Here is a 12,483-nt window from a genome sequence, read left to right as displayed (position 1 = left end):
CTTCCCATAATTCACCACCAGATGTCAGGGCACAGCTCATCCTGACTCTGCTTACGCTTTAAGATCTGGGTCTTCAGGGTCCCCGGGCAAGGTTTTGGGGGGGACCAGAGTGTACCAGGCACTGGAATTCCTGGTTGGTGGCAGTGCTACAGGTTCTAAGCTGGTGATTAAGCTTAGAGGAATTCATGCTGGTACCCCATCTCTTGGACGCTAAGGTTCAGAGTGGGGAATTATACCATGACAACCCCACATTTAGCAAGTGAGCTACAGTTAGAGAGACTTCCTCACTTAACAGAACCCAAGTGTAGTTCTCTTCCCTATCCTTTAGTTATACAATGAGATTTCATTAGCTCTGCTTTTAATCCAGAACTGATCCCTTTGGCAAAGCTGGTCTGTCTGCTGATCACGCAGGCAGATGAGGCACGTCTGTGCAAATACAGTTGATTCCTCACATCTTTCCCCCTGTTCCTCAATAGATAGGAGAAGAGAGCTCAGTTTGAGTACAGGTTTACACACAATCCAATTACTAGTGAGAGGAAAGCAAGACCCTCAACTGTCCGAGAAGAGTTCTCCTCTACCATATGATACACCAGCACTAACAACTATAACAGGAGTCAGCAACCCACAGCACACAGGCCAATGGTGGCATACGAGACGATTTTTAATGACACAAAGTCCCAGCCGGTGGCCCTGCTCAGCCCGCTGCCAGCCTAGGTGAAGGAAACCCTAGGCTGGTAGCAGGCCAAGTGGAGCTGGTGGCCAGAACCCCAGACTGGCAGCAGGCTGAGCAGGACCCCAGCCCTGCTTGGCCCACTGCCAGCCCAGGGTCCCGGGCGCCAGTTCTACTCAGCCCACTACTGGCCTGGATGGATGGAACCCCAGCTGGCAGTGGGGTGAGCAGGACCAGTGGCTGAAATCCCAGCTGGCAGGAGCTGGGGGATGGAACTCCAGACTGGTAGTGGGCTGAGCTGCTCAGCCCACCACTGCTCTAGGGTCCCGCCCGCCAGCCCCTTGCCACTGGGACCTAGAAGGGGAAGTAAGGTGCAGCGCGTGTGCTCAGAGCCAGCCGATGCTGGGGCACCCCGCTGCGGCTGGAGGCACAGCCTGTGGCGCACACCCATCTGGGGTCCTGCTGGCTGCCGGAACACTCTGGCAGGCTGGCACTGGTGATCCCGTACACTGGACTAAGCAGCAGTCAGGCAAGCAAAAGAGACTGTCTGGAGGCACGGTGAGGTGTCCTCGTCCCAGCCTGTCCTGCTGCCCCTCCGTCACCACAGTGGCTGGATAGCAGGGGACTACAGGCACGTGTCATCCCTGTGGCATGCACAGCTGCAGCCCCTTGGGGGAAGGGGAAGGGAGCAGCAGGCCAGGGGGGTCTTCTGCCACCCCCCATTTGCCTGCAGATGCAGTGCCTGCCCACAGCTCCCTTGGCAGGAACAGCATAGTAGAGGGATCCATCCACCATCCAGGTAACCTGGCTGCACCCAGAACTGTTCCAGGCCATCCCCAAGCCCCAGCCCAGGACTTCTTCCATACACACAACCCAACCCCCTGCCCTGAGCCCTTAAGGCCACCCAACCCTGACTCCTGCACCCCCCATGCTCCCAGCCCTGACTGGCATCATCCATATCCCCCACACTCCCATCACACACATCCCCAGCCCCTGAGCTCCTCTCCCTAAGGGGAGTTGCAATATGCTAGTACCTGTAAGAAATTTAAGTGACTTTCATCTTGCTGGAACCCCAGGCCAGCAGTGGACTGAGCGGAGCCAGCGGTAGGCTGAACAGCTCATCCTGTGGCTGGTCTGGGGTTCTGGCTGGCAGCCCTGCTCAGCTCACTGCCATCCTGGGGTACTGGCAGCCAGCTGAGGGCTCTGCTCCTGGCCTTGATCCAGTGCTCTTCAGTCACCCCCTGCTTTAGCCCACATTGGAAAACTCAGCAAGGAAAAGCGAGGGCAAGAATCACATTGAACTGATAGATCTGCATTTTAAATGAAGCTTAAGTATTTTAAAAGCCTTGTTTACTTTAAATTCTATATTAAATAACTATTGTGAGACCTTCTAAAACCATTAAAAATGTCTTACTGGAACTCAAAACCTTAGATTACAGTGAACTTGGCACACCACTTCCAAAAGGTTGCCTACCCCTGAACTATAAGGTCCCAGCACTCAGACATCTAGGCCAAAAGTCTTGGTGAATTTGCAGAGAGCTGGCCTAGAATCCACCTCAGTAGCTACTAAGCTGGACTTTAGTGAGACCTTTGAGCATGGCAGGAGTGGGGCAGAAAGATCTTTGAGACTGTCTCTGTACAATTCTCTATCCCTTCCTGCACTTTGTTGCCTTCCCCACTTTCTCACCAGGGCATGGCTTAGGATCAACTGTGGTATCTTGTCCCACCCTGACATCAGCCCTACTGAGGTACACAGGAGAACAGAACACATTCAGCCCCTCAGAGTAGGACTCACAGTAATACCTCACCCAATGGACAGAGAAGTCGTGTGTGTCACCCTGTTAGAAACCCACTCTAAATGCTCTCAGTACCAGGACAGCTCCAGTTAACTGCCTTTTGGGTACCTTGACCCTAGTAGTTAGGGGGATTGTTTAGGTTCAGATCGGGTGTGTGGGGGAGGGGTCTAGCCACCACAAGTGAGAGGGGGACAGCAAGTGAAGAAATAGGACCAAACAAGTCACATCAGTCAGATTGATGTATCCATTAGTGCAGAGAATCAATTAGCTCAAATCCCTTGAGTTCCAAGATTTGAATGAAGCAAGTTTGTCCTACCCTCAGGAAAAACAGATGGAGGTAGCAGAGCATGAAGACTCAGCATCCTCCCCCACCCCATTTACAGTGGGGGAATACCAAAGTCATCCTGGTTACCTAGCTCTCTTACCCCAAAAAAGGAAACAATGTTCCCTCAGCAACAAGCCCCTCCATCATTGTGGAAATTGTAACACCCCATGGCAGGGACCAGCAGGGCCATGCCCCAGAGGAAGGTACATAGTGGGTGGTTTATGGTATAATCATTGCTAAAGAGGAAGAAGCTCCCCCAGCCTAGAGGTCAGCTCATATCTCCATATGGAGGATGGAGTGCTCTTTTGGAAATTGGACCCTCAGTGGTCAGCTTGTCTTCTGATCCTGAAGGAGAAGGTACTGGTATGACTAGCCTTAGTTAAACTGGGGACAGAAGAGGCTCACAGCAGCCAGGTGGTGCTGAAGTCCCCCTGACCCCAGCTGCCCCCACACTGAGGAATGAGACATTTCCATTGACTGACTGGTTTATTTATTAAGAGGCAACTGGAGTTTCATACAGAGCCAGACTCCCCACAGGCTGCAGCCACCACAGCACCAGGTTTCTTAGAGGCTACACTGGAGTCCCTAGAGGCTGTGGGTGCCATGGCAACAGCACCAGACTCCCCCAAGGCAACATCAACAGCACCCATCTGGTATCCTCTGTGGTAGCGCTTGGTGGAGCAGTAGCAACCCAGGATTCCCAGGAAGACAAAGAGTGAGCACAGCACTGCGATGGCCAGAGTGGTTACAGAGAAGGGGAGCTGCAGCCCTGTGGGAAAGAAATACAGAGCAGAGCTCAGGAGAGAGGCTGTGAGGACATGTGGTCAAAGCAGCCTGGTTCCAACAGGCCTCCCAACTGTTCTCCACCAGGGAATGGTGGCTGCTGCCTAAAGTCATCAATCCTTGTGTGTTTTTTACCCTGTCCCACAAAGACAGCACAGGAAGGCTCATTTTTCCACCCTCTCCTAGACACTCAGTGCATGCAGGACATGTTGGCTTAGCCATATTTCTATTTGGGGGAGAATAATAGACTTCTGATCTCCCTGTATCCCAGATTTCCAGGATAGGGGCCTGCAGCCGGTGGCAGCAACCCCATTATTCAGTTCTGCCAGTTGGCTAGGTGACAAGACAATAAGGAGTTGACCAGACTGCTCATGGCTACATTGAGCAACAGGACACCCACTGACAGATGGGGGAGCTGACTGGAGTGAGACTCCCATGACAGATCACTCACCTGAAGAATCCTTCATGTCCCCTCTCACAATGGGGTTCACAGCCCGATTGGGAGAGAACAGGACAGGGTGGATGGCTTTAGGGGTGCCAGAGATGGGCACAGTGGAAGAGAGTTCAACAGCCCCTGCTGTGGCAAAGGTGGGTTCTGTAGAAGCCAATGTGAGGAGGCTGGAGCCTGGTGTAATGGAGGAATTGGTGGCCAGCTTGATGGGGCCAAGTTGGAGGTCTGCTTCTCCAAGGAGTCCTGGGGGAAGGAGAGAACAAGAGAGTGAGCACAGCCACAGTCTGGGAGCAGATGCAGAATGCCTCACTCCCCCTCCTCCTGCCATGCCAATGCCCACTAGCAATCAGCACAGGGTCTGGTGGGGTGGAAGCCACATGTGCGGCAAGCCAAATGATCTATCCAGCCCCCATATCAGAAGCATCTGGGCTCAGCTCTGACATCAGCCAGATGGGAGCTTAGTCTCATGGGCAAGAAAGGAAGCATCTCTCCATCCTCTAAGTGTTAGAAGGGGCCACATGCCCATAGGGCAGCCACTGCTCTGGTGCCAAGGCACAGCAGTCTGAGGGGAAGGGAACAGAGACTGAAGGATCCCAGGGAGCCATTAGCCCAACCAGCCTCCCCCAACCCACCAAGGAATGGCACAAGCCAGGCAAGCTCCTCTAGCAGGACTGCAGGGGCATTTCAAGGCAGGGGCAAGGTTACCTTCCCTGTCCTGAGGCAGACGCCGGCGCCTCCTCCTGCTCCCACAGCCAGCAGGGGAAGCACAGCAGGAGCAGTTGCCTCCTTCATGGGAGTGCCAGGCTGTGGTGGCTGGGTCATAGGAACAGGCCTTGTTGTGCTGGTCGGCAGGGCCAGCAGCCACTGCCTTCAGGTGGCACAGGAGGTAGATCTGAAAACATGAGAGATGTCACAGCCAGATATGGTTCTGTGTGGGATGCAGGGAGAGCCCAGAACTCAACTCTGGGGTCAGGCTGAGGGAACCCTCTCACCATACAGCAGCTATTCTGCCCCACACCTTTGTCCATCCATGTCTCTAGGACAGAAGACCTCATCTCCTTGCAGGGCCCTGTGGGAGAGTCCCTCATGGATATGGCAGCCATGACACCCACCCAATACAGGGAAATCTGGGCCCTTCCAGGTGGCTCAGCACCCCCACCCCTTCTGTACTGACCTGGCTATTGGAAGCACCGGTGAAGACAAACGTGTCCAGCTGGAAACGGAGGAACTGGTCTCCTCGTGGGGCAAGAAAGTGGGAGCGGCTGTGCTGCCCATCCACAAGACATCTGTAGGAAGGAGGGGGTTACTCACCCAGCTGCCTCAGTGCCATGAGTGGCCATCATCCTGGTTCCCAGACTGTCCATATGGGACCTGAGAAACAGCTTAGGCTTGGCCTCACCCAGATCCCAGGGCTGAGGAGACAAGGAATTGTGGGGATTTGGGGCAATGGTGGAGCAGCCTGCTGAGTAGCCTGGAGATACAGATTGTACAGATCATTACTCGTAACTAGGGCCCTGCCAAACTCATGGACATGAAAAACAAGTCATGGATGCATCTGACAAAGTGGGTATTGACCCACAAAAGCTCATGCTCCAAAACTTGTCAGTCTATAAGGTGCCACAGGTCTTTGCTGCTTTTACAGATCCAGATTAACACGGCTACCCCTCTGATACCTGAAGTCATGGACTGTGAAATTTGCCCTCCCACCCAGGAAATCTGGTCGTGTGTGCTTTTACCCTATACTATACAGTGGTCACAGGGGAGGTCAGTGTTTATCAAATTGGGGGTCCTAAGGTTATTTTAGGGAGCTCATGGTATTGCCACCCTTACTTCTCTGCTGCCTTCAGAGCTGGGCAGCCAGAGAGCCGTGGCTGTTGGCCAGGCACCCAGCTCTGAAGGCAGCACCTCACCAGCAGCAACACAGAAGTAAGGGTAGCGGTGTCTCAACCCTGCCTACAATAACCTTGTGATCTCCCACCCCCCAAACTCCTTTTTGGGTCAAGATCCCTACAGTTACAGACACTGAAATTTCAGACTTTAATAGCTGAAATAAAGTTTAGGATTTAAAAGATCTTAAAACTGAAATTGACCAAAATGGACCCTGAATTTGGTAGGGCCCTAACAACAACCTAGAAGGCCCACCATCCACTTCCTTCCTGCCTCTCCCCATGGGCCAGTGCTGCCTAGTCCTGCTAGATAAAAATGATGCTTTGGTACCAGACACCAGAGCCCATTCAGAGTCTTCTGCCCCAGATGCTCACCCATGGTCTGTGATGACCTCATATTTTATAGAAGATGCTGTACTTGGCCGTGCCACACACTCATCCACATAGATCCTCAGAGGTGCATGGCTGCCAGTTCTCACAGATGCCTGGATGTTTATCAGGTCACCAAGGTAGTAAGTGGGGTCAGACAGGGGGAATGACCAGGTACCTGAGGACAAAGAAGATGGGGGAGGGATGACACTTACCTGAACCCTCCTTGTTCCTGCCTAAGTAGCACTGCCCCCACCCCACCCCCTGAACACACACTAGCAAGGAGTCTGCCAGAGAAAGGGGTATAAGACAGGAGGATTGAGGGTGGCATCAACAGATGTGGGAGAGGGAACCCAAGGCTAGAATAGGGGCTGTAAGGTGGGACTGAGGGGTATCAACAGCTGGAATAGGAGGGGGCTATGGGTCAAGGTAAGGGGAGCTCAGAGATGAGCAAAAGGGTCTTGGCAGGGCTGGGGGAGAACACAGGACTGAGGTACATTAACCAAACTTGGGGTGCCCCCAGTTCCCCCTTTTTGTGAACAGTTTGGTAGTATCTGCATGAGCAATGAAGTCCCTTCCTAACTCACCCCCTGGAGACAAGCCTGGCTAGTGGGATCCCAGGCCAGCCATTTAGCTATAGACTGGGTGGGATCCCTGGAGACTCCCAAGCACCGCCTCCCCCAGCCCCAATATACCAGCACTCACTGTCATATACATCCAGGGCAAAGTCCAGGTGGTGTCTGTGCATTAGGGTGGAGTTGAAGGGGACCCAGGTGGGCTGGAGGCCCAAGGAAGAGACATTACCAGTCCTGGAACAGAGGAGACAATCACTACCTCTTCCACACACCCAGGATCTCCCATTGTGTGGTGACACATGGCTCTCCCCTTTGGAGGTATGCTGGCAGCCATTTTGTAGTGTGCACACACACACCCCACCCCCAGCAGAACTCTGGGTTACACATCATAGCATCTAGAGCAGTGGTTCTCAAACTTGTACTGGGGACCCCTTTGACATGCAAGCCTGAGTGCAACTCCCCACTTATAATTAAAAACATTTACACACCATTATAAATGCTGGAGTCAAAGGGAGGTTTGGGGTGGAGGCTGACAGCTTCTGACCCCCTGAGGGGTCCTGACCCCTAGTTTGAGCACCCTTGATCTACAGCCACCCCTCCATCCCCTGGCTCGAGCTAGGTCTACAGCGTAGCCAGAGCAGAGCTGTAGTGAAGAACTCAGCTGAGACATCTGTGAGCCCTAGTGCATTAGTGTTTCAGTCTATTTCCTTGTCTCACCATGTGCACTAGCATGGCATGTGCATGGCAGTAGCAGGTCAGCATTGCACTAGTACAGGTGACAGGCAGGTCACATGGACATCAGACCCCACCAAGGCTCTGCTCAGTTGTGTGTTCCTGCAGCTGAGCTATGAGTATTAGAGACCTGGGCAGCACTAGTTGATGAATACCCAGCCTTGGTGCGACAGACCCAGCAGCCACATCCCACCCTCAGCAGGACAATCCAGAACTCCTGACTTCCTGGCCATTAGCAAAGCTCAGTGGGGCAGCCCTGCAATGCCAAGGCCACCCTCAGCAGGAGGGTGAACAAGTCCAGGTAACGGGGAAAGACTTTGCTCCTTGAAGCAACTTGGGACAGATCTCAGCACCCAGCACTGCATGGAGGATGCTCACTCACCTGGGGTAGAAGCAGTCTATGGGGAGGGAGAAGGCACTGGCTCGGATCACGCCCCTCACAGCAGAAGGTTTGTAGTGGAGGAAATTTCTGTAGTGGATGGTGTCAGAGAGGAGCTATGCAGAGCAAAAAAGACAGCCAAGGATTGGTACCCTGCTCCATCCACCCAGCAGCAGGGCCTCCAGTCTAGCCGAATAGCTACTTTGACCAGCCAGGAGGAGGTGGTGCATACACCATTGGAGAGACACCTCAGAGCGCCAGTCAGTAGAGTACTACATTTGGCCCTCAACCCTCCAGCCACTGCCATTTAAGGGGGCAGGTAATAAAGAAACTCCAGCTAGAGGGAGAGGAGAATATGTTCATCATTGCTATAGCGTCATCAGCCCCCTCCTGGGCCAACATCAAGGCTTGGACCTAGTGCTGAGACTCCTAGGAGCAGGAGCGGCTAACACAAGATCCAGAGGAATCCATCTTCTAGCCAGGGGCTGTAGCAGAGTCAAGCCTCCACAGATCAGCCACTAGAGGGGACATGCAGTGCCCTGAAAGAGGGGGTTACAGTGGTACCTTCCACCTGAACACTTCATCACATGTGAACATGAATTAAGCCTCAGGACCACCATGGAATATGGGAAGTCTGTCATTTTCCAGATGGGGTAATGGAGAGTCCCTTCCCATAGGGGCATGCTGAGCACATGGGGAACCCTGGGCACTACTTCCAGCTCCAATAATTCCAAGGCCTGTAACTTTCCATTTTAAATCAGTCTGTATCCCCACCTCCTGGTATGCAGGAACCTGTGGGCACCAGAGGAAGGCAGGAGTTACCCAAGCAATTTCACAAGCCAGTGTTCATAGATCTGCTTCAGCACTTGCATTGTGCCTGCTCATGGGCAGTGTTAAGCCCTCCACAGCCCCTGCAATGCACTTTAGACACTGTACCATTGCACCCAGTTTAGCTGCAGCCATGAAGTGAAATGCTATGGGTTAGTATCCAATGACTAAAAGGCCCTCTGCCCTGGGCTCCCCTTCATCCAAGGGCTTCCTTGGATATAGATCCCCTATTAGTTCTCTCCTGTATGGGACAGGGTGTATCCAGATTCAAGAAAAGCCTCATTGCAGTGAGTCTGCTCTGTGTCTAGCAGTGGAGTGAGTGAATGTGAGGCTTGATTTCCATCACTCAAGAAAGGTGGGTGTCCCTCAGGAGAAGGGAGAGGTTGTGGGGGCAAGGGCTGAGGACTGAAACCAGACTGCACTCAGCAGGAAGAGAAATTGACACCCATCCACATACCCAGCCCCCCACTGGTCTCTGCTCTCACCTCCATGGTGGCCCCACATGCTGATAGCAGATATTCTAGCTGGAATCTATCTGGTCCAACAGCTGTCACAGCACAGCCAGCCCCCAGTGTCAGCTCCTTGGCAGAGACAGTCACACCATCGCCAAAGATATCTGCCAGCACTGTGATCTGAAGCTGCGAGCCGCCACACACCACCAACACTGCAGATGGAGCGCACAGGGGTTAACAGACTGACAGCCACAGGATCCTCCAGACACAACAGCCCCAGAAACCCTGTCCTGGGATTTACATCACTCCCAAGACACAGGAGTACAGGGATTCAGGAAGGGCTGGGTAGATACCCTACAGCCCAGACACAGTCAGTGATGCTGGATATTTACATACAGCACTACAAGGCTCAGGGCCATAATTCCAGTTGCTCCCAGTAGCTGCAACCCCAACATGCTCCTTCCACTCCATTCCAGACACCTGCCCTGTGCCTCCCAGGGGCCAGCTACCAGATCTCCCCACCACCCTCACAGTTCATCCCTGGTTACTGCTGCCCAGGGGCATGCACTGATACCACCCCTGGGAGGAGCAGCCAGTGACAATGTAACCAGATGAACAAGCCCAGTGTCATCAGAAGGGGTGATCATCCAGTGATGTGAGTAGAGGATCCACCAACCTCCATCACTGACCATGATATGTCCTTTGCACCTCATTACACTGAGCAAAACGGTCCTTAGACCTTTGGCAGCTACTGAGTCCTGGAGCTAGATGTCTGAGTTGCAGCAGTACACTGGTGACAGGCAGGGTGTATGGAGACTCGGACCTTGTCTTTGTCTACACAGCAGTAGTCTGTCAGAGCTATATGACAAAACCTCTTAGGCAGGCTGAGTTTATGCCAACAGAAGATGTTTTTCCTGTCAGCAGAATACCACCACATCCTGGAACAACATTTGCTAAGCCAAGAGAAGCTCCCTTCTGTTGTCATAGGTATGATTACATGGGAATTTTTGGCAGCTTACCATGTTCTTCCACCAACCCCAGAGCTGAAATACCAGACAGACATCTTCAGCCATCTCCCTCAGTTGTGGAGGCAAAGCAAGGAAACTGTGTCAGCCAGCAGGTTACACTGGCTACGACAGATCTTGCTGATAAAACCAGGTTAGAGGCAGAAGAAAGTGAGAGCATTAACCGTTAAAGGGCCCAAAAGGCATTGAAGAGCACCAATGTAGCTTGCCACCAAGCATCCTGAGGGGGAGGGGGGGCAGGAGATAGAGTCAGATGTTGGGAATCAACTGCTGAATCTGTGGGTGCCTCAAGCCAGACACCCCAAAAATGAGGTACCCAGAAATCCAGCAGCCGCTCTAGCAACTTTTGGTTTCAGCAAGGTCACCTCGGCAGAGCAAGGACTACAACCCAGGGCCCCTCACTCAGTGCTCCAACCCACTCTAGCCACTAGGCAATACCACCCCAGAAGTCTCATAAGTGGGCACACAGGAGTGTCCTGCTAGTATCTCCTTGTGTTACCAATCTCATGCCATCAGAGGCACCTAGATAACAGTGAAGGTTCTTCTTGTGGTAGCTGTTTCATTGCTGCCACTAAGCCCCAGGAAGCTAGCCACCAAAATGCAGTGTTGACTCCTTTGAGAGGGCAGGTCTATGAACCCATGAACTGCTCAGACTCATCTCGCCTGGGACAAAGTCAAGGGTTGCAGGGGGAGGGAGGGCACAGATGGGAGAGAGAAAAGAGAAGCACAGTGGATTCCTCACTGCAGGCCTCAGCTACATCTCATCACCTTACTGCAGCTCCTACAGTAATAACTGCTTCCCCAACTCCCATCATCAGCAGGCTGGGGACCTTTCTGTTGAATAGTGGCAGCATCTACCAATGTTTTACAAGACAAGAGATTAGATAAACAAGGTGGGTGAGATAATATCTTTTATTAGGCCGTATTGGTCCACTAAGAGATATTACCTCTCCCCCCCTTGTCACTGAAATATCCTGGGACTAACATGGCTACACTGTATAAAGTAAGAGATTAGCTATTTAGCCCCTAGGGAAGTTGCATACTTAGGGAGCTTTAAAAGCCAAAGACTGGCAGAGGGAGCAACTTCCACACCTGGCATCTGCAGGGAGACTGGGGTTTCCCCATGAGGGCCAGAAGGAAGTGAAGCTTTGTAGGCACCCTGCCAGCAGATAAGTCACCAAGCAGGTGCCCAGAATACATTGTACACAGGAGAGCCCTAGGTTTTACCTGCCCAGAACATAAAGTTCCAGTGAAACAAATGAACAACAAGACCTGGATCTGGCTCTGCCTACCCAGCAGCTCTTCCAGGAGGCTAGAGCCCAGAGCAGGAAGGCCCCACACAGTTGGAGGATAAACCACAGCAAGAGACTCAGTTTACACCCAGCACCCCTCATTCTCCCCACTTTACCTGAAGCATTTTGAGCCCAAGCACCAGCGACTAAAAGGAGCAAAGCCCAACATCCCACAGGAGCTCCCATCTTCCACTTCCCCCTCAGGAAACAGCCACATGAGGAAAAGCTTCCCTCACTAGCTGGTTTTATACTAGAGGGAGCAGCACTCAGGTGCCTGTAATTCCTCCATTACCCGCATGGGCCACAGTTCCAGTCCCATCCTCTGCAGCTTTGACAAGGGGCAGGTGAGAGTGGCCAGCCAAAGCCAGGCAGACTCCATCTAGTAGATGTGTGCAACCCTGAGCCCTTGGGGTTGTAGGGTCAGCTCCCAGGGGTGGTAACTCTGCCCCATTCCTAGTGAGGGTAAATTAAAAGCCACCTACCCACTTCTGTAAGAGACTTTATGTCTGTTTACAACCCATTTGTGATAAGAGCAGGTTTATAAAGTTTCTGCTTATTGTTTCCCTGTATCCCTCCAACACAGGGGGATGAAACCCTCATACTCAGGCAAGACCACAACACCCCACCTCCCAGGCAAGGATCTCCTAGTCCTACACACAGATGGATGAACTAACTCTCCTCCTAGCCCAGCTGGTGAGTGAGGAAGGGATGATCACCCCCATTATACTGATGGGAAACCGAGGCACAGAACATTCAAGGGCTAATTTTTCAAGCCCCTACTAGATTTGGGTGCCTAATTTGGGACTCCTGGGGCCTGCTATTCAGAGGTTCTGGGCAGCCCTGGTTTCAGCTGAAATCATTGGAGTCCTGGACCCCAGAACCACCCACTTCAGTGACAACCTGAGCTCCCACCCAGCTCT

The 12,483-nt window shown here is 52.7% G+C and overlaps 1 protein-coding gene across 1 annotated transcript; it reads right to left on the bottom strand.

Moving 5' to 3' along the window:
• Window positions 1-3,303: 3,303 nt before the first annotated feature.
• LOC116816954 (zona pellucida sperm-binding protein 3-like) lies at window positions 3,304-11,749 on the bottom strand. Its single transcript, XM_075066000.1, has 9 exons — window positions 11,680-11,749; window positions 9,280-9,458; window positions 7,970-8,082; window positions 6,986-7,089; window positions 6,287-6,458; window positions 5,200-5,311; window positions 4,731-4,917; window positions 4,026-4,268; window positions 3,304-3,560 (listed from the first exon to the last, which is right to left on the bottom strand). The coding sequence occupies exons 1-9, from the start codon at window positions 11,747-11,749 to the stop codon at window positions 3,304-3,306; spliced, it is 1,437 nt and encodes a 478-aa protein (XP_074922101.1).
• Between the last annotated feature and the right edge of the window lie 734 nt (window positions 11,750-12,483).

This window comes from Chelonoidis abingdonii, chromosome 4 (assembly GCF_003597395.2).
Source record: "Chelonoidis abingdonii isolate Lonesome George chromosome 4, CheloAbing_2.0, whole genome shotgun sequence".
Lineage (NCBI taxonomy): Eukaryota > Metazoa > Chordata > Testudines > Testudinidae > Chelonoidis > Chelonoidis abingdonii.
This window is presented reverse-complemented; position numbering and strand designations above follow the sequence as displayed.

Coding starts and splice junctions, on each gene's coding strand:
- LOC116816954 (XM_075066000.1), bottom strand. CDS start 11,749: ATGGGAGCTCCTGTGGGATGTTGGGCTTTGCTCCTTTTAGTCGCTGGT. Junction 8,083..9,279: donor CATGTGGGGCCACCATGGAG/GTGAGAGCAGAG, acceptor TGCTCTGCATAG/CTCCTCTCTGACACCATCCA. Junction 4,918..5,199: donor CCGGTGCTTCCAATAGCCAG/GTCAGTACAGAA, acceptor TCATGTTTTCAG/ATCTACCTCCTGTGCCACCT.